This window comes from Mobula birostris, chromosome 1 (assembly GCF_030028105.1).
Source record: "Mobula birostris isolate sMobBir1 chromosome 1, sMobBir1.hap1, whole genome shotgun sequence".
Classification (NCBI taxonomy): domain Eukaryota; kingdom Metazoa; phylum Chordata; class Chondrichthyes; order Myliobatiformes; family Myliobatidae; genus Mobula; species Mobula birostris.
In genome coordinates, this window is record NC_092370.1 from 42,858,408 (window position 1) to 42,885,678 (window position 27,271).

At 39.6% G+C, this 27,271-nt stretch overlaps 1 protein-coding gene across 6 annotated transcripts in view; it reads right to left on the reverse strand.

Moving 5' to 3' along the window:
- Positions 1–27,271, reverse strand: part of chd7 (chromodomain helicase DNA binding protein 7) — a 232,204-nt gene that overhangs the window by 178,511 nt on the left and 26,422 nt on the right. For 5 of the 6 annotated variants that reach the window (XM_072254598.1, XM_072254614.1, XM_072254623.1 and 2 more), the window contains exon 2: positions 18,886–20,720. In XM_072254598.1, coding sequence (XP_072110699.1) covers positions 18,886–20,535 — 1,650 coding nt within the window. In that variant the 5' untranslated portion in view covers positions 20,536–20,720. Of the gene's footprint in view, positions 1–1,680; positions 1,738–18,885; positions 20,721–27,271 lie in introns of those variants that run through there. The other variant, XM_072254632.1, reaches the window with a different exon arrangement.

Consider the following 27,271-nt stretch of genomic DNA (forward strand, 5'->3'; position numbering starts at 1 on the left):
GGAGAGAAAAGATGAAATATGGAGGCAAATTATCCAATGACATAAAAGAGGATACCAAAAGTTTTTAAAGATATATAAAGAGTAAGAGAAGCAAGATTGGATATCGGACCACTGGAAGATTATGCTGGAGAAAGAGTACCGTGGGACAAAGAAATAACAGAAAATCTTGCGTATTCTGCATTATTCTTCACTGTGGAAGACACCAACAGTACGTCAGATATTTGAGTGTATCAGGGTACAGACAGAAGGGAGTGAAATTGCTATTATTTAGGAGAAGCTGCTTGGAAAGCTGTAAGGTCTGAAGGTAGTTAAGTCACCTGGACCAGGAGGACTACATCCCACAGTTATGAAACAGGTAGCTGAAGAAATCCTGCAGGCATTAGTAACGATCTTTCTAGAACTAATAGGTTCTGGAATAGTTCCAGAGGACTGAAAAATTGCAAATGTCACTTCACTTTAGAAGAAGGGAGGCAGACAGACAGAAGAAAGGAAATTATAAGCCCAGTAGCTTAACTTCAGTGGTTGGTGTCCATCATTAAGGATGAGATGTTAGGGTACCTGGACGCACATGATAAAATATGCCAAAGTCAGCATGGTTTCCTTAATGAGAAATCTTGCCTGACAAACCTGTTGGAATTCTTTGAAAAAATTACAAGCAGGATAGACAAAAGGAAAACCAGTTGATGTTGTGTACTTGGGATTTTCAGAAGGCCTTTGACAAGGTATCACATGAGGCTGCTTAACAAAATAAGAGCCCATAGTATCACAGTAAAGAAAATAACATGGAAAGAAGTCTGGCTGACTGGCAGAAGGCAAAGTGTGAGAATAAAGGATCCCTTTTCTGGTTGGCTGCTGGTGATTAGTGGTGTTCTGCAGGGGCCGGTGTTGGGACCAATTCTTTTCACAGCACATGCCAATGATTGCGACGATGGAATTGATGGCTTTGTGGCCAAGTTTGCAGGGGACAAGAAGATAGGTAGAGGGGAGGAATCAGGGAATCTGTAGAAGGACTAAGAATGGGAGAATGAGAAAGTAGCAAATGGAATACAGCATTCATCATGCACTTTGGTCCTTGAGAGAACAATACTGCAGCAGTTGGTGGGTGGCCCTTCTACTGTTACTATAATTTCAGGAAGATGGCCACAATTACAGCATCTCTCATGCCCCCTGACATCTCCTGCTCTTCTTAGATATGGGAGATCACAAATTATCTTCTGAAATTAATCTTCCCCAATTTTTAAAATTACAGATGGGCTTGTGTCGTCAGACTATTTCCCTGATACTTTTCAAGAGCCTTTTTACTTACATGTCATACCAGGCTGGTAGGAAGACAGAACCTGATTTTTTGCTGGTGGGCAGTCAAGGATACTCGAGGAAAGAGACAACCAAAAGAGTTCTTTGAAATACTTCTTCCAAAAACAAGTGTGTACTACTGACCCTATTGACAAGTGTGCCCTATTGACCCCGAAATGACTGCTCAGTTCTTGAATCTCAGGAGAGACTCAAACATTTAGATCATGGAAGTCTTTGACATTGTTGAAGAGTTTGTTGTCATGGTCTGTAGCGAGCTGGATTTCCTGTGCTCTTCTTTATATAGATTAATACAGCACAGTACAGGGCCTCCGGCCCATGATGTTGTACAGACTTCTTAACTTACTCCAAGATCAATCTAACCCTTACCTCCGACACAGCCCTCCACTTTTCCTTTCATCCATATGCATTCTAGTAAATCAAGGATATCTCTGTTGAAATTTGCCTTGAGATGGCTGTAGGGCAGTTATGTTTAGAGATCAAGCAGTTCCAATGGTATCATATTACATTTATGGTATTCTTTTGGGAAAGAAGAGAAATGGCAAACGTAAATTAAATATTCAATCAGCATTTTACCCTTCTAGAAACATACAAAACCTACAGCACAATACAGGCCCTTCAGCCCACAATGCTGTGCTGAACATGTACTTACTTTAGAAATTACCGAGGGTTACCCACAGCCCTCTAGCTTTCTAAGCTTCATGTACCTGTCCAGGAGTCTCTTAAAAGACCCTACTGCATCTGCCTCCATCACTGTCGCCAGCAGCCCATTCCATGCACTCCCCACTCTCTCATTAAAAAACGTACCCCTGATATCTCCTCTGTACCTACTTCTAAGCACCTTAAAACTGTGCCCTCTCGTGTTAGCCATTTTAGCCCTGAGGAAAAAGCCTCTGACTACCCACGTGATCAATGCCTCTCATCATCTTATACACCTCTATCAGGTCACCCCTAATCCTTCACCGCTCCCAAGAAAAAAGGCCAAGTTCACTCAACCTATTCTCATAAGGCATGCTACCCAACCCAGGTAACATCGTTGTAAATCTTTGCACCATTTCTAAAGTTTGCACATCCTTCCTGTAGTGAGGTGACCAGAACTGAGCACAGTACTCCAAGTGGGGTCTGACCAGGGTCCTATATAGCTGTAACATTACCTCTCGGCTCTTAAAACTCAATCCCACAGTAACAGCTTTGAGTGTCCAATGGACTCAGACCTAAAGATCCCTCTGATCCTCCACACTGCCAAGAGTCTCAGCATTAATACTATATTCTGCCATCATATTTGACCTACCAAAATGAACCAACTCACACTTATCTGGGTTGAACTCCATCTGCCACTTCTCAGCCCAGTTCTGCATCCTATCAATGTCCCACTGTAACCTCTGACAGCCCTCCATACTATGCACAACACCCCCAACCTTTGTGTCATCAGCAAATTTACTAACCCATCCCTCCACTTCTTCATTCATATTATTTATAAAAATCACGAAAAGAAGGGGTCCCAGAACAGATCCCTGAGGCACACTGCTGGTCACCAACCTCCATGCACAATATGACCTGTCTACAACCACTCTTTGCTTTCTGTGGCAAAGCCAATTCTGGATCCACAAAGCAAGGTTCCCTTGAATCCCATGCCTCCTTACTTTCTCAATTAGCCTTGCATGGGGTACCTTATCAAATGCATTGCTGAAATCTATATACACTACATCTACTGTTCTACCTTCAATGTGTTTAGTCACATCCTCAAAAAATTCAATCAGGCTCGTAAGGCACAACCTGCCTTTGACAAAGCCATGCTGACTATTCTTAATCATATTATGCCTCTCCAAATGTTCATAAATCCTGTCTCTCAGGATCTTCTCCATCAATTTACCAACCACTGAAGTAAGACTCACTGGCCTATAATTTCATGTGCTATCTCTACTCCCTTTCTTGAACAAGGGAACAACATCTGCAACCCTCCAATCCTCCTGAACCTCTCCTGTCCCCATAGATGGTGCTAAGATCATTGCCAGAGGCTCAGCAATTTCCTCCCTCACCTGCCACAGTAGCCTGGGGTACATCTCATCCGGTCCTGGAGACTTATTCAACTTGATGCTTTCCAAAAGCTCCAACACATCCTCTTTCTTAATGTCTACATGCTCAAGCTTTTCAATCCACTGTAAATCATCCTTACAACCGCCAAGATCCTTTTCTGTAGTGAATACTGAAGCAAAGTATTCACTAAGTACCTCTGTTATCTCCTCCAGTTCCATAAGCACTTTTCCACTGTCACACTTGATTGGTTCTATTCTCTCACGTCTCATCCTCTTGCTCTTCACATACTTGTAGAATGCCTTGTGGTTTTCTTTAATCCTGCTCGCCAAGGACTTCTCATGGCCCCTTCAGGCTCTCCTAATTTCATTCTTAAGATCCTTCCTGCTAACCTTATAATCTTCTAGATCTCTATCATTACCTAGTTTTTTGAACCTTTCGTAAGCTTTTCTTTTCTTCTTGACTAGATTTTCAACAACCTTTGTACACCACAGATCCTGTACCCTACCATCCTTTCTGTCTCATTGGAACGTACCTATGCAGAACACCACGCAAATATCTCCTGAACACTTGCCACATGTCTGCCGTACATTTCCTGGAGAGCATCCGTTCCTAATTTATGGTTCCGAGTTCCTGCCTGAGAGCTTCATATTTCCCCCTACCCCAATTAAACGCTTTCCTAACTTGTCTGTTCCTATCCCTCTCCAATGCTATGATAAAGGAGATAGAATTGTGATCACTATCGCCAAAATGCTCTCTCACTGAGACACCTGACACCTGACCAGGTTCATTTCCCAATACCACATCAAGTACAGCTCTTGTAGGCTTATCTACATATTGTGTCAGGAAACCTTCCTGAACACACCTAAAAAACTCTACCCCATCTAAACTCCTTGCTCTAGGGGAAATGCCAATCAATATTTGGGAAATTACTATCTCCCACCTCAACAACCCTGTTATTATTACACCTTTCCAGAATCTATTGTCGGGTGGTCTATAAAAAACACCTAGTTATTGACCCCTTCCTGTTTCTAACTTCCACCCACAGAGACTCAGTAGACAAATCCCTCCACAACTTCTGACTTTTCTGCAGCCGTGACACTATCTCTGATCAACAGTGCCACGTCCCCACCTCTTTTACCTCCCTCCCTGTCCTTTCTGAAACATCAAAAACCTGGCACTTGAAGTAACCTGAGCCATCCAAGTCTCTGTAATAGCCACAATATGATAGCTCCAAGTACTGATCCATGCTCTAAGCTGATCCACTTTGTTCATGATGCTTCTTGCGTTAAAATAGACACATCTTCAAACCATCGATCTGAGCGCATCCCTTCTCTATCACCTGCCTATCTTCCTTCTCACACCATCTCCAAGCTTTCTCTATTCGTGAGCCAACCGTCCCTTCCTCCGTCTCTTCAGTTCGGTTCCCACCCCCCCAGCAATTCTAGCTAAAACTCCCCCCAATAACCTGAGCAAACGTCCCTCCCTTCTACTACTGAAATTACAAGACCTGTTCATTTTCGTCTTCAAAACATGGAAAAGTACAACTTTTAATGCAAGATACACAAGTTGAATCAGCAAATTAAAATAGATTCCTTCAATTAAGATTCACAAAAGCTGTAGATTTTCAACTTCTTCACTTGTTGGTCTGATTAAAATCTGGAAGTTACACTACTAACCCACATTCCCTGCTATTCTCAAATTTATATTGATCAATGTTACTTCTTTACAATCAAATGATGCAACAAAGCAAATTGCATATTTACCTAAAACAAGGCAGGGTCATGTTCCATATGATTTAGACTGTGGATACTTGTAAAAGTGAAAGAGAATTGGAAATCAGTGAATTTTCAAAGAAATAACATAACACATGGTCCAGAAGTTGCAGGTAATGCAAAATTGATTTTATTATTGTCACATGTACTAAGGTACAGTGGAAAACCTGTCTTGCATAGCAGTCACACAGATCAATACATTATAGTGTACTGACGTACTACCAGGTAAAAGAGTAAGTGCAGAATAAATTGTTAGTTACAGAGAAAGTGCAGTGCAAGTTGGCAATTAGGTAGAAGGTCATAACGGGATAAATTGCATGGTCAAGAATGTATTTTACCATATTACAGAAAACATTTAATCATCTTAACAGTAGAACAGAAGCTGCCCTTGAGCTTGGAGGTGAATGCTTTTAAGCTTTTTTAAAAAAGTCTTCTTCCCCGTGGTAGCAGGGGAAAAAAGCAATGTGTGGGGTGAGGGGGATCTTTAATTATGCCGGCTACTTTACCAAGGCGCTGAGAAGCATAAACAGAGACCCCACTAAGGAACACCAGGCCATTGTCTCCCACACTATCACTAACCTTATTAGCTCTGGGGTTCTCCCATACACTGCCACCAACCTCAGCTCCTGTGCCCTGCACCTCCTGTTTCTACCTCCTCCCCAAGATCCACAAACCTACTTGACCAGTAGACTCATTGTTTCAGTTTGCTCCTGCCCCACTGAACTCATGTCTGCATACCTCGACTGTTTTATCACCCTAGTTCAGTCCTTCCTATCTGCATCCATGACACTTGTGGATCTTTTGAATGATTTCTCATTCCCTGGTCCCCATCATCTTATTTTCACTATGGATGTTCAGTCCCTGTACACCTCCATCCCCCACCAGGAAGGCTCTCCATTTCTTTCTGGACACCACTCACATCGTTCCCCTCCACAACCACTCTCCTCTATCTAGCAGAATTTGTCCTCTATCTCAATTATTTCTCCTTTGGCTCCTCCCACTTTCTTCAAACAAAAGGTGCAGCCATTGTCACTCGCATGGGTCCCAGCTATACCTACATTTTGGTCGACTAAGTGGAACAGTCCATGTTTCAAGTCTACACTGGTGTCCGTACCCCACTTTCCCTATGCTACACTGACAACTGCATTGCTGCTGCTTCCTGCACCCATGTGGAGCTCATCAACTTTGCCTCAACGTTCCACCCTATCCTCAAATTTACCAGGTCCATTTGCCACCACCAAGCACATCTTTCCTCCCCCCACACCTTTTGTTTTCCGTAGGGATTGTTCCCCATGCAGCTCCCTTGTCCATTTGTTCCTCCGCTCTGATCTCTCCCATGGCACTTATCCTTGCAAGTGGAACAAGTGCTACAACTGCCCCTACACCTCTTCCCTCACTACCATTCAGGGACACAAACAGTCCTTCCAGGTGAGGCAACACTTCACCTGTAGGTCTGCTGGGACCATATACTGTGTCCAATGCTCCCGGTGTGGCCTCCTGTATATTGCTGAGACCCAACGTAGATTGGGAGACTGCTTCAACGAACACCTTTGCTCCGTCTGCTAGAGAAACAGGATCTCCCAGTGACCACCCATTTTGATTCCACTTCCCATTCCGATAAGTCAATCCATGACCTCCTCTACTGTTGTGATGAGGCCACGCTCAGGTTGGAGGAACAACACCTTGTATTCTGTCTGGGTAGCCTCCAACCTGATGGCATGAACATTGATTTCTTGAACTTCTGGTTATGTCCCTTCCCCCTCACCATTCCCAGTTCCTTTTCCCCCTCTCTCACCTTATCTCCTTGCCTGCCCATCACCTCCCTCTGGTGCTCTTTTCTTTTTCCCATGGCCTTCTGTCCTCTCCTATTAGATTGCCCCTTCTCCAGCCCTGCATCTCTTTCACCAATCAATTTCCCAGCTCTTTACTTCACCCCTCCACGTCCCAGTTACACCCATCACCTTCTGTTTCTTCCTCCCCTTCCCCCACCTTTTAAATCTTTTGTTCTCCAGTTCTACTGAATGGTTTCGGACTAAAATATCGACTGTACTCTTGTCCATAGATGTTGCCTAACCTGCTGAGTACCTCCAGCATTTTGTGTGTGTTGCGTGGATTTTCAGCACCTGCAGATTTTCTTGTTTGTGACCATAGAAGGGAGGCTGGTTTGCATGATACGCAAGTTATGTCCACAACCCTCTACAGTTTCTTGCAGCTGCCATATCAAGCCATGATGCTCCCCGACAGAATGCTGTCTATGGTGCAACAACAAAAATTGGTGAGGGTCAAAGGAGACATGCCAAATGTCTTTCCCTTCCTGATGAGGTAAAGACACTGATGAGCTTCCTTGACCATGGTGTCAACTTGGTTGGATCAAGACAAGATATCAGTGATGTTCACCAGGAACTTGAAGCTCTCAATTCTCATAAGTCACCGCCATTGAAAAGGAGCATGTGCATACCCTCCCTTTCCTGAAGTTAAGGACTAGCTCTTTTGTTGACATTAAAGGAAAGGTTGCTGTCATTAACACCATGTTTTATCTTTTTCCTATACTCTGAATCATTGTTATTTGAGATATGGTCCACTACAGTGGCATTATCTGTAAGCTTGTAGATGGTATTAGAGCAGAATCTGGCCATGCATTTATGAGTGTAGTCTGAGTAGAGTAGGGGACGGAGGACACAACCTTGTGGGGCACTATTGTTGAGAATAATGTTGTCGAAGGGATTTGTGCCTATCCTTACTGACTGGAGTCTATTGGTCAGGAAGTCAAAGATCCAGTTGCAAAAGGAAGTGTGAGCTTGCAGATACGTTTGCTTGAATTAAGTATCTCCCCCCCCCCCCACCCCCGATACTCCAGAGATGACTGCCAGATCAATGTCATTTGCCATAAATTGCAATGGGTCAAAATTTTCTGGGAGGCTAGAGTGAACACATGCCATGATCAGCATCTTGTCACCTTGTTTTTCTTAAGTACCAGAATGATAGTGGTGGTCTTAAAGCGAGTGGGAACCTCAGCTGAAGTAATGAGACATTAAAAATGCTCGCAAAGAGCCCTATCAGCTGATCTGCACCATATCAAAGGACAGGGCCAGAGACAACATCTGTGCTAGATGCTTTCCTTGGGTTCACTCTTTAGAAGACAAATTTTACTTCGGCAACTGTGATTGTGGGCTCAGATGCTCAGAAGTATAAGAACTTGTTAAAGTAATGGGTAACAAAACCACATGGTTAAATGCAGGAAGATCAAACTGAATACACCAGTTGTATCAAGACAGCATCAAAAAAATACAACACACTAGAGAGGAATAACTTTCTGTCAGTCTGTTAGCAAAACCACAAATTTGATTGTGAATTCACCTGTAATGTGGCAAAACATCCCATGGTACTTTCATGGAATGTTCTCAAAGACATACCAAGCTGCATTAGATATTAGAATTAATTACCTGAAGTACTTCCAGAAAGTTATGCTAGATAAAAAGAGGTGGAGTGTGGTTAGGAAAGGAATTTCTTCTTATCACCTACAAGCATGGATGTGTTATTCTACTTTTTCAGGATATTCTAAATTGGTGTGCCAACATGTATGACAGATTAGTCAGTTACCCCAAATTACTATAATTATTTATTTACCCCTTAAAGCCTTGGCAGTTGAAAAGACAGCCACCAGATTTAGAGTAACAGTGGCATCAGAGTTATTCTACAATTGGAGATTACAACAATAGGGAGGGTCAAGACTGAGAAATCTGAAAACAAGGGTGAGAACTAAGTGAGACATTGCTTCTCCTGGAACCAGTATGGATCAACGGGCACGGGTGGGTACATTAGCAGAACTTGTAGGCATTAGGTTACAGACAGAGCTTTGGGTGACATATTTATGAAGTATAGAACAAAGTCAAAGATCAAACATTAGATAGTTACAAATGAACAAATAAAATGAAGTGGGGCTCAAGACAAACAGTATTACAGGAAACTGGCAAGTCTTTGTGATAGTATGGCCCATACCATAACTCCAAAATCGGTTACAAAATATTTTTATTAATATTTCTATTCAAAAAGGTTATGACTATTAAATCTGTTAGATTGCATTAATATTTGAGATGTAACATAACTTGATTTTGAAACAAAAATTCTCAAAACTGATTTGTTTCTGAAACAAAAGGTGTTGAGATTAAAGAAAGTAGCTCATTAGCTAGTTAAATACTCAGTAATTACTGATCAGTTAAGCAAGACTCGCTCATCAGAACTCCAGTTTCAACATTTACAGAATCTTAAGTAATCTATCCACATTGGTAAAACTGAAGCAGATATCTTTCAAATAACTAAGTACTTCATAAACACAAGTAATTTAGCAATCATGTATAATGAAATACACTAAGGAACAGGAGCCATTTAAATTAATAAAATTGAGACACACTACCTCAGAGTAATTTCAAAATGCACAATGGCACATACTATCAAAAAGATGAACATCTATAGCTCAGACAGAAAATTCAAATATTAAGATTAGGGATATTATTTCCACCTACCATCTTAACCTTAACTTTTCAGATATTGGTAGCAAAAACAAGGAGAATTCTAAGTTTTACATTTTCCCTTTAGGACAGACTGAAAAAAAACTTAAGGAACATATTAGAACATATTCCTACTATTTCTTTTGCTAAAAGTAGTATCTTGTAGTATAATATCAGGTTAACAGAATCTGGAAATTACTAGCTAAACAAAAGAGTTTAACTAATTTTAATCTAAGATTCAACATAGAGCAGAGTGCCACCTAGTGTTTTTACCTATATGAAGTATTGGAAGGGGAAATGGATGAATTCTGGAATTGAGAAAAATCACTAAAATTAAGTATTCAAATGAAATAGACCAAAAGGTTTTAAGACTTCCAAGACATTTTAATGCTACTTGAAGGGTGAAATTTCTTCAATGGCTTGATGAAAGGCAGATGACATGGTTATTTATGAGAATTGTTGGTCAAATGAAACAGTCTTCAAAATGGCTGCTGCATTTCTACATTATAGTCAGTGCCTTAGAGTGATTAACAGCATGAAGTGAATTAAGGAAATATGGTGTATAATTTATAAAATGATCAAATGAGTTTCCAACACAAACAGACTGGATAAAATTTTCCTCATGTCTACATTCAAATAAACTTCTTCATTTTCTTTTCAGTCACCATTAAGTTCAAGTGGGAAGGTAATTCTGGGAGATAAAACTTCTTTTTGTACTGTCATAACACATTCCAGTTTTCTTTCAATTAAATTTTGACCAGGAAATGCCAATTTATTTCACAGTAATTTCAGCCAGATCCATAGGTTTCACCTAGAGTCACATTTGTAAAATGAGAATCAGACACAAAGGCTTTGAAGATCCACAATCTCTCTGATAACCAAATATTAAAAAAGCTATCCTAATGACCTACTGGGTAAATGAAACAGCCAGTAGACAGCAAGATCTTCAATCATGACTACTAAGCGAGCAAGAATAACTGTATAACATATTTACTGAGGAAATACAAGAAATTTTCACCCAACTACTCAAGAATACTTTGAAAAACATACAGCCCCTTCAGCCCATAATGCATGTGCCAATGATGCCAATTTAAACTCCACATCTGCCTGCTCATTATCTATCTCTCAGTACCCTGCCTGTTCATGTGTCTGTCCAAATACCTCAAACATTGCTGTTCTATCCAATTCCACTATTTCCCTCGAGTGCATTCCAGGCACTTACCACTTTGTAAAATTATAACATGTCATGTAATTTTCTTTAAGTGTTCTCTATCTCACCTGAAAACTATAAACACTACTATTTGATATTTTCACACTGGGAATAAGATCCTAATTATCTATCATGTCTTTGCCTCTGATAATTTTTTATACTTCTATCAAGTGGGACCAGTTGTAATGAAGCGACGGGTTTCATTTTGTTTTCTAGCTGACCTGCAAGTTCACCAAAAAGAACATCCACTTTGGTAGTGTGATATTTGTGCTATTGTCCCGTAACTACACCTTCAATGAATAGTGTGGGAAAGTGAGTAGAAGTTGCTCACCGGGAAATGCTGCATATTAATACAATCATACATTTGTGAGAAATTAAAATCAGCAGTCAAATCACTGGAAGAAGTAGTAAACTTTTACTAATATTAGAAAACTATACAATAGGAGGGACAAAAGCACAATTCTTAACATTTGAAAGCTTGACTTTACTTATGTGAAGAGCAGCTACAAAATGCAGTAGATCCAGCTCCTCGCTATAAACAGTTCCCAGACACATCTAAAATTCTCAAGTCTGGATACTATCAAAACCTCATAGACATTCATGGACAAGAACAGAATTAAGATGTTAAAACTCTTTCATTTTTCCTAGCCCTACTTTCAACGTGAATACTCCAAAATATTTCTTTGTATGCCTGTAAGGAGTTATTGACAGGTCCATTCCTGAACATCTTCCCTGCAGTGCTGTAGCAGAAAAGCAGTGTACATGGATCAAACTGTAAACTGAATAATCACTTTCCCTCAAGTTACAGCAATTACATACAACTTTGATTTCAACACAGACAGTTCTGAAAAAAAATCCATTTTGGCATTTCCTGTCTTTTCAAACTTTAGTATTCACACTCCTAAAACTGCCATTTCCTGTTAGGTAGTAGTCACAGATTCTTAAAGAATACTTTTGCAAAGTTTCTAATGTTACTACAGAAAGTAACTCCATCTGCAAAATGAACAAGATTCCTTCCTCTAATAATCATCTTTTAGCACCTGTGACTAAGGACTACCCTGAGAATGCTCTAAATTCTACCACTTATAGGGATTCAACTTGCCAAAGTTAGCTTAGCTCAAAGAGATCTAAGTAAACCTTGCAATTTCTTTACTGTACTACAAGTAGTTTTTGTTGGACCTAGAAAATCAAAGAAAAAAACAGCAGCACATGCTCAAATAGTTATGTGAAAAATATTATAAACACTCAATGATTTGGTTTCCATCAAAAACTTTTTTAAAGTTTTCATTAGCTATCACAATGCAATTATCTGATGAACAGAAAATGTTGCTTGACTGCATTTTCTGTTTTCCATTTCTATAAGTACAGACATGCAGGTCAAGTGGATGGATTTTCTGATAAATTTCATGTAATGCAAGTTTACACAATGCATTGAAAATTATATTTCCCCATTTCAATTGTCAATTACCTGCACAATTTTATGTCATATTTTGGATCAACTTACAGTTGGCATATTAATAAATATAACACTAATATTAAGACCATGAGATATATGAGCAGAATTAGGCCATTTGGCCTTTCAAGTCTGCTTCGCCTTTTCCCTCAACCCCAATTTCCTGCCTTTCCCCCCCCCGTATCCCTTCATGTCCTGGCCAATCAAGAATCCATCAACCTAACCCAATGACTTGACCCCCTCAGCTGCCTATGGCAACCAATTCCACAGATTCACCACTCTCCAGTCTTAGACTCCCCCACCATAGGAAACATCCTCTCCAAATCTACTCTATCAGGCCTTCCACCATTCAATAGATTTCAATGAGATATTCCCCCCTCCCAATTCTTCTGAATTCCAGTGAACACAGGCTCAAAGCCATCAAACATTCATCATATGATAAGCCTTTCAATCCCAGAATCTTTTTCATGAACTTCCTTAGAACCCTTTCCAATGTCAGCACATCCTTTCTTAGAAAAGAGGCCCAAAACTGCTTACAATGTTCTCTGAATAAATGAATACAGTATCAATGAGAATTTTATGTCTAAAGTTTCTCTTATATTAATTCAAAAACAAGCCTGTTCTTCAACTGGTCCCAGATTGATATACAGATTACAACTGTTTAAGATCAGACAATATATACCTATTATTTCCAGTCTGCACCGACATCATAAGAGGGAAAATTGTAGGCTTTTCATAAAAATAGGGAATCAATCAGAATATTGCTATAAATTGGGATGGGTAATCCCAAATTCACCACTTGCCTCTTCCAGTACACTAAACACTAAAGGACATTTCTGTGCACAACATCACAAATTAACATTAGCATTTTGTTCAAATTGCAAATTACTCTGACAGTACTAGAAAAAATAGTGAACTTTTAACTACGATGAAGATTGCAAAATCTGTTTCAATTATAAAACTATTTGCAGACAGGAGGTTGACACACACCCAAATCTGATCACTATTTCTGTCACAGCAAAACAATAAGTAAACTCACATAGCCCAATTTAGGCTATGTTTTAATGTTGAAATTTGAAAACAATGTGCAGATTATGTGTTTTCAGTCTACTATCTTGACAACTGTTACCAAATTCTTTAATAGCATTTTTTTCTCTTTGACACATTAGAGTTTGAGCTTTAATAAAATCCCCTGAAATCATCCCTTTATAATTAACACAGTATACTGTACTACCTCAGCACAAGACTTTGATTCACTCTTGCTAATCTCTTATTTTGTAATTTTTTGAAGTCTTATTAACAATTTAGATCTTCACACAATTGGGACATAGTAATTTTAGCACATAACTGACAAATTGCTTCATACTAACAGAAATAGGGACATGGTACACCGCTCATCAGGTCTGACATCAAGATAAAAGGAGATCCCATTCAAGCAGGATTTCCTGCCCAACTCCCATAACCCAATTCTCTTCACGTGGAAAAAACATCGATTGATCTCATACTTGAATCTACTTAATAAACCATCATAAACAGCCTTTGGTGAAAATGAACTCCTAAGATGTACAAAACTACAAAAGGAATGTTGCTTTATCCCAGTCCTAAATTTCAAGGAAAGGCATTCTTAATATCTTACGGATTAGATACGTTTCCTGGCTCTGGACTACTGCCTGAGGAAAACTCTTCTTAGCATCTCTCTATCAATATGTCCTCAAATGTTCCCCAATTTTTCCTCAAACTTTCCCTCTTTTCATAAGAGAACAATCCCAACCCCCAAAATCAGAAAAATAGATGTGAATTTATACTCCAGCAACTCCAAGTATCTTTACTTAGGTACTGCAACCAAGAGTGTAGACAGTTTTCAAATATGGCCTCACCAAATCTCTATACAAAATTAGCAAGAATTCTCTCCATTTATTCTCCAGCCTTTTGCAATTAAGATCAAGATACCAACTTTATTCCTAATTGCTCATTGTATTTGGATATTTACATGGTTTCTGAACACATCAAGATTCTACCACAAAAGAAGTTTCCAGTTTTCACTGCATAAAAAAAGATTTTCTACTCTTCCTGAAGTGCATTGGCTCTGATTTTCCTGAATTATTATTTACTTGCCAATTGTCACTCATTTTGTCAATACCCTTCTGCAAACCATGCGGCCTTTTCACTAACAAGAGAAAATCTGCAGATGCTGGAAATCCAAGCAACACCCAGAATACTGGAGGAACTCAGCAGGCCAGGAAAAGAGTAAACAGTCAACATTTCGGGCAGAGATCTTTCATCAGAATCCTCCTCACTGTTTACTTTCCCAACTTCCTTGTAAGAGATACTATATTCAAGATGCCATCTTTTAAACAACTTTCCACTTAAATGATTAGGTGCCACTAAATATCCCATGACATTATTGAATTAAATTTTTCTATTATTCAATATACATTAAGAGGTCATTCCTTTCAATAAACTGATACTGTTGTTAAAAAAATACAATTCCCATATTTAATTATATAGCAAATGACTCCACAGTCAATGTATCTTGACATTACTAAACTGGATGCTGCATGATACAAAATGTGACCTCTTAAAATAATTTGAAATTTCATATGGTTTTATAGAGATTATTACCATCCTGCACAGATTAATCTTCAACACAGATTAAAAAAACAAATTTTTGATGTGAATATTTCAAAGTCGTCAAATTCAATGCTTAGTCACTTCTCTTGTCAAACACAAGGTACAACAATCCAAGACACCATAAAAATCAAATACCTGGAATTTCAGAAAATTAGCTTTTTTTGTTGCCCCAGTCTTTGGTAAGTATCGTATGTTGAAACAAGGAACAAAAGATCAAGATCTGGCAAATGTGCAGTTTTGCTTCACAGATAAAATTCTACTAGGTTCAAATTGACTAACAGGGCTGTTAATATTTTGAAAATCAACAAAAATGCTAGAAATCTGAAACAAAAGGACAAAATACTTGGAATGCTCAGAAGTCTAGAGAGAAAAAAATTAACATTACAGATTCCTTTGAAACTCCCAAGTTCTGTCAAACTTGGAAAGGTACTGTACAGGCCATCAGCTTACAATGCTAACTTGATTTCTTTCCATCCACAGATGCTGCCTAACCTGCTGAGTATTTCCAATACTTTCATTTTTAATTCCAGATTTGCAGCAACTGTGCTCTGAATTTCAGTTCCAGTATTTTTGCATTCATATTCATCGTCATTTACACACCTGTCATAGATCAGTTCTAATTAACATATACTTCACATCTTCAGTAACATCTCTAAAGTGGTGCAAGTACCATTAATGTCACTCAGACCCAATCTCCACCCTACTACTGTCGTGCCTAGAGTTCTCTCCAACTCATGCTCTTTAGAAGTCAGTTTGTTACAATGCTCCTGGATCAGGTACAACATCACCAGCTGAAAACATTTGCACAGATGCTGCTTGACCTGATAAGTATTTTGAACACTTTTTGGTACCATTGCAAAACTTTTCTTAACAAAAATGCCACTTTTTCCCGTAAGCAAAAGAAAAACAAAGGAATCATTCAAATTCCATGTACTTATTCGCCTGACATAAAAGTCCAACGATTTAGGAGTGATGTTAAATGATTTTTGAAGCACAATAAATATGCAACATGGTATAAAAGTATAACAGTCAAACTCTTAAGTATTTTTTATACAGCAATGGAAAATGACATCTGGCTGAAAATCAAATGCAGTTACAGCTATACTACAAAACCTTACAGCTATGGCATTGGGAACAGGAACAAACAATATGGTATCAAATTGTGCCTACTCTCCCTTCAAATATTTTCAATGACATCTAAAATATCTAAGCCTTAAAGCAGGAGGGTAAAAAGCAAGCCTTGTAAAAATGAGATAACAAATACATTAAACCTGAATTTTGTTAAGACATGAAATTATTGTGAGAAGTTTGTTTTATTTTCCCACCATTTTGGGATGAGGAACTAGAATGGGTAGTTCCTCTTCATTTGGAAAAGAAAACAATAGTTTTCGGTACTTAGCATACTTCGGAGCAGAATTAAGCCATTTGGCCCATTCCATCATGGCTGATTTATTTTCCCTCTCAACCCCATCCTCCTGCCTTCTCCCCATAATCTTTAATGCCTTTACTAGTCACCTATCAACTTCTGCTTTAAATATACCCAGTGACTTGGCATCCACAGCTGTCTGTAGCAATGAATTTCACAAATTCACCACCATCTGGCTAAAGAAATTCTTCATCTCTGTTCTAAAGGGACATTCTTCTATTCTGAGGCTATGCCATCTGGCTCTATACTCTCCCACTTTTTGAAGCACCCTCTTCATATCAGCTCATAAGTAATTCATTGTTTGGTAAAAACAGATTCTAAAATGGTACCGTCTACCATAAATGAAGTTTTGAAGAATTGATTATGATGAGCTATTTTGCTTTCTAAGGTTTGTTCAGTTCTTGAAACAGCTCAAAATGTTCTCTGAATACTTGAGCTAATATTGGCCCTTAGGAAAATATTCAGTGCAGGTGGTTTCATTTGTGCAATGGAGTTTTGCAGGCATTGATAATATTTTAATATTATTTTAGCTTTAAGATGGTCAGTGACTCAGTCTTCAATGACGCAAGTTTTCAAAGCATAATCAATTTTTTTTGGCAACCAGCAACAACCTCCCCCCCCCCACACCCTTAAAGAAGCTTTAGGCAACAATATGTTCCAAAATTGAGAACACAGAAGTATGACAGGTACTGAAAATTAACATTTTCTTTTCCAAATGAAGAGGAACTACCCATTCTACTTCCTCATCCCAAGATACTGGGAAATAAAAACTTTTCACAATAATTTCATGTCTAAACAAAATTCAGTAATGTTCAAGTCACTATTATGAACTATTTTATGCTCAAAGGGAAAATAATGTACTTTCAATAAGATTATAAGATTAACGCAGGAAGTTAATGAAGGGTCTCAGCCTGAAACATTGAATGTTTCTTTTCCATAGACACAGCCTGACCTGCTGAGTTCCTCCAGCATTTTGTGTGTGTTGCTATTTTTTTTTAGCATCTGAAGATTTTCCCATGAGTTGACCTTCGAGCAGGGTTTCCAAACATGGGGCCCATGGACCCCTCAGTTAATGGTCAGGGTCCATAGTATAAAAAAAGGTTGGGAACCCCAACTTACAGACAATTTTATAAAATCAGAGGTTAAGGGATATGTACTTGAAAGATTCAGGTGAGAAAAAATTAAGTTGGTAGCTCTAAAAGCCATGGCTATGCCAAAATAGGATTGGAAGACAGCAACTTGAAAATGCAGTGAATGCACCAGAGAAAATCCAAATCTATTTAAGTTGTAGATGCAAAGAATGCACATGCTGGAATCTGGAGCAGCACAGGCTGAAGATGCCCAAGCAAAATACTAAGTGTTGCTCCTATAACTTGTGTTGAGCTTTGACTCAGCAGTGCTGGAGCAGAGGCCAAAGAAAACTACACAGATCCTTTTATCACTTTATTCAGCCAAAAAAGCCAACTAGATCTATAGCCATTAAAACAAAACCATTGATGCAACAGCTCCAAGGCATTGAGCTGAAAGAGCCCAGCAAACAGATCACCTAACATGAAAGAAGTTTTATACTAATAGAAGTTCGATAACAAAGCACACAAATTCAACATATATACAGGCACCTTCAGTAACACTTCTTCTGTTAGATCACACGAGATGAATAAGGAGCTGCAAAATACTGGAACAGTTGATGTTGAAGTGGTAAGAAAAAAAACTGAGAAACACAAATATGCAAAGGAAAAAGACTTCCACAAATAACTGACCAATTGATCCTTGGTAATGTACGCAATGAAATTGCAAATAGATTGAATAGGCTAGCAGAATATCATGGAACACCACTCAAAGTTACAATGCATAGAAGGAAAGAGAAGGTTGGAGATTGAGTAATAAATTGATCATTTTTCCTCAGGAAAATAGCTCGAAGGAAATAAGCACAATGCACAAGACTGATGAAATTTAAGTTGAGCCAAAAGTTAATATGAGAAACAAATTGAGGGTATATGTAACAAGTTTCCGAGTGAGATAGAAGAACCCGCAGAAATGGATGAGCAAGATGCCTTCCAGGAAAGCTATATATGAAGAGTAGTGAGGAGGAGATTTCAACAGTAAATAGGTAAAGCATCAATTGTAAGCTTCAAAAGAATAGCTTAACATTACATTGTAAAGAGGGATATGAACAATACCAACAGCAGAGATATAACCACAGATCAAGAACAATGTTGAATACTGTTGCAGAGTCCTCACTATCCTAGTTACTGGATCACTTAATTAACCTGGGGATTTCCACACTGAACTAAGCTTCCCCATTTCAACAACACATTAACATGTAGATTTTCTTCAATTGATTGTAAAACATTAATGCCAGCAGTATGCAAATGAAAATTTCAAATAGTTGATAATTACATTAATTCACTTGCAACCCCATGCCAAAACATTAACAGATATATTGATAAGCTTTTATACTTTAACAGCCAATAACATGCATCAAAGCAGCACATTTTGGTTACTCACAACTGACATAATTCAGACAGATCACTCACCTGATGCTGGGCAGACACCTGTTGCGAAGTAGCCTTGGGTGATGAATGCTGTGACTGTACCCATGGCTGATGCTGATGAGGTGAAGGAGAAGTTTGATGGTGCACCGTTGGATGTTGTTTCACTGGTGGACAAGTTGGCAACTGAGGCTGAAAAGGCTGATTTGGGTGCTGTTGGCCAGACATGATGCGTTCCTGCATCACCTGATCTGTATGATTCCCACTGGGACCCAAAGCACCGACTGGTCTTGGAAGGCTCCCAATATCCCGTGGCACAGAAGGGCTCATGTACTGTGGTGTCTGAATGCTTCTGGGACCCATGCTCCTCTGTCCAAGTCCCATGGTACCTGGGGACTGATGTGGTTGTTGCGGAAGGGACATGTTTGGATAGCTTCCAACTTCAAGCTGCATTCCAGCACTGCCTGGCCTAACCTGTGGTGGAGGGGTACCAGCTGGGTTATTCATAGCTTTCATAGGTGACATTGGAGATGGAGAAGCATATGTTCCCTGAGACTGTGTTGGGTGCATAGTTTGTGCGTTAATTTGGTTAAGTGGACCACTTGGATGTATAGGCTGCTGGTGCATTAATCCTTGGCTGGTTCCAGCTGGGAATCCAACAGTATTTGGATAGCGGGGTATTGCCTGATTCACAGATGGGTTATTATTAAGGCCTAGGTTTTGATTGATCCCTGTATTACTGTTAACTAATCCCTGATTAATGTTACTATAAGGATATTGTGAATACTGCCCTGAGCTACTTACAGACTGTGAAGGTACTGCCTGGCTACGTGAAGTAAAATTTAAGTTCTGCTGCCTGCTACTGGCTTGCTGAGAAGGACTAGGGGAAAATCTAGGACTGTGAGCAATGGAATCCCCATGGAGAGTATTAGGTGGAGGGGGGTGGGGGTGGTATTGCTGTGACGGAGTATGACGCAAGGAAGGGCCTATGTTGGGAGTTTGCTGTGGCATGCGGGATAAGTGACCTGGCCCTGAAGTTCCCATGAAAGGATTTCCCTGACTAAGGGCCTCTTGTGCCTGAGTGAATTGGTTCACCCTCTGCTGCTGAGGCTGGTTGTGCTGTTGCAAAGAATAATCACTACGCGTCAGGTAATTCCCCATCTGTTGCATATGTTGAGCATGTGCTTGCCCCTGAGGTGGTGGCTGTTGTTGCTGCTGTTGCTGGAAGGCAGGTCGGGTCTGGTCTGGCACTGGGACAGCTCGTGGTCCCCACATGGAACTGCTGTCCACAAACTGCTGTCCACACCTTTCATTCTGCATAGTTGGGTATACTCCCATCTGAGCTCCACTGTGAGGGACTGGTGGAACTGAGGGATTGTGGTATTGTGAATGAGGCGATGCCATGCCATTCCCAGGAGTATTACCAATCATTCGGTTAGGCTGATCTACTAGATGAATTTTCTGCTGTTCAAACGGACCAAAATGATCATAATGAGTCAGCTTAGTTTGAGTCTGAGTAGGTGGGGGATGATGGAGGGGAGACTGCATGGAGCCAAATCCTTGATCCATTGGTAGTTGTTGCCCAAGAGCATTCACTGGATTCTCTGAGAAACCACATTCTCCAAGACCTTCAAGCCCTTCACTGAAAATGTTCCCATCATCACCAAACAAACTCAGCATACCAGGATCTGCCATCTTCCTTGTGTTTGTAGCTCTCCTAGTGGCACAAAAAGTGAACTATTCTGTTTCACCTCACTTGCTTCCCTTCGAGGTGTACGTCCTGAAAGCCTTAAATCCTATGACTAATCTCCTGCATGTCACTCCATATTTCCTTAATTCTTTTGGACAATTCAGTATCAGGCAAAGTCTGGATAGAGGTCCTAGGGAGAAAATGAAAATAAAATAAAATTGGGGACAAATGGAATGAATAACGTGACACAAACACACAATCATTAAGGCAGTGTTAAAATGACCCCTTCCTGACACAAAGTAGACCCAAAACTTAAAACTTTTTAGAAAGAAAACTGAGAGTACTGAGTAGCTTTCTTTTACATGTAATTTCTACTAGAAGCATCGTATATAATTTCAAAACTAATGAAAACAGTAACCTGGCCCATTAATTAGTTCTTCATTACACTCCTCAGCTCTACATTCTTGGTTGCAAAACAAAAGAACAAAAATTGCAGCCAAAGCAGCTGCCACCACACCAGGCAAGCAGCTGTATGAAAACAGCAGAGTACTCCATCTGCTACAGTAATGCCTAGAAAATGTTCCAACCTCTTCCACTATGACTTTAACCTCATCAGCCCTATGTTTAGAAATGCAAGCAGAATTATTGGTGATAAAATTTAACCACTCTACATGGTTACATTTTTAATGAAAATTTGTGGAACACATGCCACAAATATCAAGTCTACAACATATATGCATGACCCACACAAAGTTTAGAATGCTAATTGACTGAAATATTTATCTAAATTCATCCTTTGCAACCATGCACTTTGTTCTATACAATAGTTAGCACCACAATTAGATTGAAGGTATTTCACTTGTGAATATTTGACAGGTTATTTAGATAAATAAAGAGAATAAGCATGCTCCCCATACAGATGATTTTATAATTAGTCAACATAATGGATTTCAGATTCCAGGCCATATTTTTGAAATGATCTGAACAAAGGAAGCACAGCCACAGGGTTCATCACTCACCTCCAGGCAAACAGATTATCAGTGATGTAACAAGCTCCATTTGTGACTAAGTGCAAGCGTGCTCCATCTGGAGTCTCTGGCCTATTACTCTTTAACTACTACTATACCATTTAGATAAATCTGAACAAGATGACCATTTATTAGTGATTGCTAACATCTACTAAGTCACAACTATAGCTAACCCGTTAGACCACAGGGAATTCAAAAACGTGATCCAATTAGTCCTTTTAGCTTTGTTTTATAAAACATTTGCAATCTCAGAGCCAAGTTGGTACTTGTAGAACCACTTCAATGAATCAAACAATTTCTTGAACAGTCAAACGCTTCTTCTACTTATTCCACTAATCACCTTTTCCCCTTTTCTTATCAACAAGGATAGGGCTGACAAACACACTGGTTTTCTAAATACTTTACCACGAGTTTGAACAAGAGCACCATCTCTCAATTTGACACTGTACATTGCTCAACATCATTTCAGAGCATTCTGGTCTGCTATGACATTCACAAGTACAATTGCACAGCATGAAACAAAACAGTTTCAGAACCATCTGCCCGGACTGACCTATTTCTTTATATTCAAGTGCAATTATGCTTAATCACTTCTACTGGAGGAGAATGGCAGCACATAGAAAAATAAGTACAAATCTAGAAAACAGGGCTGGAAGATTCAAGGGTGAAAAATGACCAAAAAGCAGAGGCTCATTTCAGCTCATTATTCATACAAAGTATTTTAATATGGCAGTGCAATGCATAAAGTGGATAGAGGGAAGGGTGGAGGTAATTTCACTACCATATTCTAGTGACAGCCCTGCACCAACAGATTTCCAGGCAATTATATTTGTTTATAAAGCAGAGACTAAATTACTAGGGCACTAAGGGGTGGAGCCCAATGTCTACATGCTGAGGCACAGGGGAAAAAAAACCACAATTCACTGTCAACAATGTTCTTCTTAGTTTGTGCAACAAACCAATTATTTCATTGTGTACCAAATAGTTTTCAAGAGGTTTTAATCATCTGTTTTGAAGGGCAGTCCCACACTTTCACAGGGTTCAAACTCAAATAAGCTTCCCTTAAACTCACCACCACATTTCAAATTATTCGCTCCAAGTGCCTACTGCGGTGGAAAATAATTTATCTGCTTTTTTATTGCCGAGTACAGCTTACACGATAGAGAGCTACTTACCTTCCATGAATAGATGGCAGTACAAAGACAGGATGAGTGCCAGAGGACATAAGTGGATGAAGGTCACCACTGTAAACTGGCTTTCATAGGCCGCTGGCTGTTGTTAAGAGTGGCCTTTTTCTGGCTAGTTATGTTGTAATTGATACAAAAAAAAACAGACCTAACATAGGGATGCCACTTTGACCACAAACTGTGCTGATATACTAAGGGCAGTTGTGCATTTCTAGAATTTGTACAACTGCGTCCACTTCATCATCCCCACATCCCCACCCCTTCACAGTAATCAAATGCCCCTGGGCCTTACTTTTCCAGGGAGAAACCAATTCAACTTTCTTTACTGGACCTTTCTTGAATACAAAAAAAAATCTGCCCAACATATAACAAAAAATATCAGTTCTAAAATGTTTTCAATCTTGACTCATTCACACAATATTAAAACTCACTGACCGGTTCATGGAATGTCATAAATATAATTAGCAGCCCTTGACCCTTCCCAGTAAAAACATATGGAGTCTACATATTGGGCATTGAAATAGTATACACCCAGTGGCTACTTTATTAGGTACCCGGTGTGCTCTTCTGCTGCTGTAGAAGCCCATCCACTTCAAGGTTCAACATAATGTGCATTCAGAGATGCTCTTATGCAGACCACTGTGGTAACTCGTGGCTATTTGAGTTGTTGTTGCCTTCCTGTCAGCTTGAGCCAGTCTGGTCATTCTCCTCTGATCTTTCTCATTAACAAGGCATTTTCACCCACAGAACTACTACTCACTGGATATTTTTTGTTTTTCGCACTATTCTCTAAACTCTAAAGACTGCTGTGTTTGGAAATTCTAGAAAATCAGCAGTTTCTGAAAGACTCAAACCACCCCATCTAGCACCAACAATCATTCCACAATCACTTAGGTGACATTTCTTCCCCCCATTCTGATGTCTGGTCTGAACAACAACTAAACCTCGACCATTTTGGCACATTCTTATGCACTGAGTTGCTGCCACATGAAGGGTGATCAGAAATTTCCATTAACTGTACAGGTATACCTAATAAAGTGGCTACTGAGTGTACACAAAGGACAAACATCAGTATCACTTGCCGCAAACTATAGACAACATTCCTGTTGCTGAATAATTGAACTGCAAACTGAAATCTTATTTCCACGTCACCAGCTGTTTCATAGGCAGCAAATTTATTTTACAAACTTAAATTCTAACACAAAGATATTTCAATCATCAAATTCAGATAAATCTATCCAACCAGGCTATAACAAAAATCACTACGCACTGCTCTTAAGTTACCATTACATGCAGAAATGTAGTTCCAGTATGATGGTGGCACGCTGGGATGCAGCAGCCTCTCTGGGTCCAAACAAAAGTGTAATTGTTTAGCCTTTACATCCTTTTTTACACTGCTGAATATACAGAACTCCAAGTACTACAGGTCTACCCCACTAGTCAGTTGCTGGATAGCAGTGGCGCTGGACTTGTGCAAAATGTTGCAACCTGCTTCAGACACCCAGGGAAGAAGGCATTGGAGGCGGTACTTGATCAATGGATGGTGGGAGTGATTGTCTTGGATGTTTTTGTTGCAATCACAAGACTCTGTTGGACACTGGTAATGTAGAGTACTGCAAGTCAGATTCACTGGTTTATTGCTGAGATCGACAACGGAGGAGCTGCATCACCTTTGTTGAGCAGACAAGATCCTCCTGCCTCAGGGTCGCCTCTTGTAGCCACTGGAGAAGGAGACACTCGAACCGCTCTAGAGTGTTTGTTCGGTGGAAGACAAGCTGGATTACATTTGTCTGCGTCTGCAGTTGCACCTGTGTGAAATAAGCAACTGCTACTGGCTTACCCTACAGAAACTTGGCTCCAGGACATCACAGAAAACCTACAGCACACAAAGCTGTGCCGAATATGTCCTTACCTTTGAAATTACCTAGGGTTACCCATAGCCCTCTATTTTTCTAAGCTCCATGTACCTACATCCATGCACCATCAATCTACAAGCCATGACACTCATGAACTTGGGCTTATTATTTTTTATATACACATTTTTGTAGCCATGTTATTCTGCCAACATAATTACGTGCTATATGTGCTGTGTGCAACTGATTTTCACCTTAGCCCCAGAGGAATGTTGTTTCATATGGTTGTATTCATGTGCATGGTTGAATGATAATTAAACTTAAACTTGATATAGATATGAGAAGTCATGGTTTTTATTTCTAACATAAAACTTGTAAATATGTTGTTTGTGGGGAAATTCCCTGACAGTACGAGATCTCAGGAAGTAAAGACAAAGTTTTACTCAAGAACAGGGGAATGTTAAGCTACAACTGATGTATTTGGCTTAAATTCTGCAGAAATTGCAAGATTCACATCTGATGCTTGCCAGTCTAATCAAACTTCCTGTTCACACTTAAATCAGGTCAATTAACAAGTCAATAGGTAAAAATTCAGTACAACAATGTATTATAATCAAAACGCAAACAATCCGAAAATACAAGACAACTTCGTATAACTAAAAACTACATATGTTTAAGGCTATATTCCCATTAGCTTATGCAAATGTTATACCCATAATCAAACAGCACAAAAACAGACCCTTATCCATGCCATCTAAGATGCCAAACTGAACCAGTCTCACATTTGGCCTTTAACCCACCCCCCCCCCAACTCTGTACCTGTCTAAATGTGATTTAAATGCAAATATACCAGCTTCACCTAATTCCTCTAGCAGTTCATTCGACAAACCCACCCTTTGTCTGGATAAACGTGCTCCAAGTTGTCCTTAAATTTTCTCCATCGACCCTTAAGTCTATGTCCTCTAACTTTAGACTCAATCATCATGTGTCATGTTGTATGACGTGGGCGATCATGGTCTCATTACCATGACTGTTCTTGGCAAATTTTTCTACAGAGGTGGTTTACCATCGCCTTCTTCTGGGCAGTGTCTTTACAAGACGGGTGACCCGCCAACCATTATGAATACTCTTCAGAGTAGGTCTGCCTGCTGTCAGTGGTTGCATAACCAGGACTTGTGATAGGTGACTGTCTGCCATCTGCTCCCATCGCTTCAGATGACCCCTAAGCAAGTACTGCACCTTGTCCAAGGGTGACCTGCAGGCTAGTGGAGGAAGGAGCACCTTACACCTCCTTTGGCAGAGACCTCTCCACCCTGGGAAAAAGACTGTGACCATTCAGCTTATTTAGGCCTCTCATGACCTTTGTATACCTCTGTTTCTGTCATCTTCAATTTCCTACCCTCTAAGGAAAAACCTCAGCTATATAGCCTTCCTATAACTCAAGCTCTCCAGTCTCAGTAACATCCTCTTGAAGCATTTGTGCACTCTTTCCAGCATACTTCCTATTGGCAGGCATTCACAGCAGCAACCAATACTCAAAGTGCAGGCTCACCAACACCCTACAAGACATGACGTTCCAGTCTGTACTCAAAGCCTTGATCAATGAATGCATGCATGCATGCCAAAGGCTTCTTCACCATCCGGTTTACCCATGTTGCCACTTTCATGGCGCTATGCCATTATACCCCTTTCTGTTCCACAACACTCATCAGGGATCTTTCATTTACAGTGCAAGTTCTCTCCCATTTTAACTTACAAAATGCATCATTTCACATTTGTCCAAGTGAAATGCCATCTACAATTCCTGAGTCCACTTCCTTAGTTCATCTCAATCCTGTTGTAAACTTAAGTAACTTTCTTCTCTGACCACTATATCTTCAATTTTAGTGTCATCTGCAATCTACTAACTACATTCTTGCCCAAATAGTTAACATAGATGAGGAACAACAGTTGAATCTAGCACTACTCACTGCAGCATACCAATGGTCACAAGCATCTACTCTGAAAACAACCTCCACTATCGCCACACCAATTTTGTATGCAGTCGGCTATTTATGCAACCTAACCTTCCAGACTAGTCTATATAAGATTCAATTGTGCTGGCATGACAATACAAAACAGTTTTGTCCTTAATTGTGAAGTTATGTGTACTTTGTCCACTGTAAAAGCAAATTGAGAACTTTAGTGTGTTGACCAGTAATGCTCTCATCACCATGCTTTCCAACCGCTGTGGATGTCTTTATTTCACAAATCAGTTTTAACCCTTATTTAATTTTACATTGTGTTGTCAGTCATTTATTTTTCTACTGAGAACACAGGTGTAAAGTAATTATTCAATGTGTCTGCCATTGCACTATTTTAATCCATTCTCTTGTGTATAGAGGGAAAAAGGAAGGGAATTAGATCAGTTAGCCTAACAGGTGTTGTCAGGTACTTACGGTACTTAGGTGAACTGTCAGAGACACCCAGTGTAATTTTGGAAGGATAGATCATACATTAAGACTAACGAGTTTCTGAAGAACTGTCGAAAGTGCTAGACAGTGGCAGAACAATGAATGTTTATAGAGCTATATAAAAGAAATTTAAAAATACATTGATAAAGTTCCTCACAATTGGTTATTAATTTATGCTAAAGCCACTGTTAATGATGAAAAAATTGGCGTGTTTAGAAAA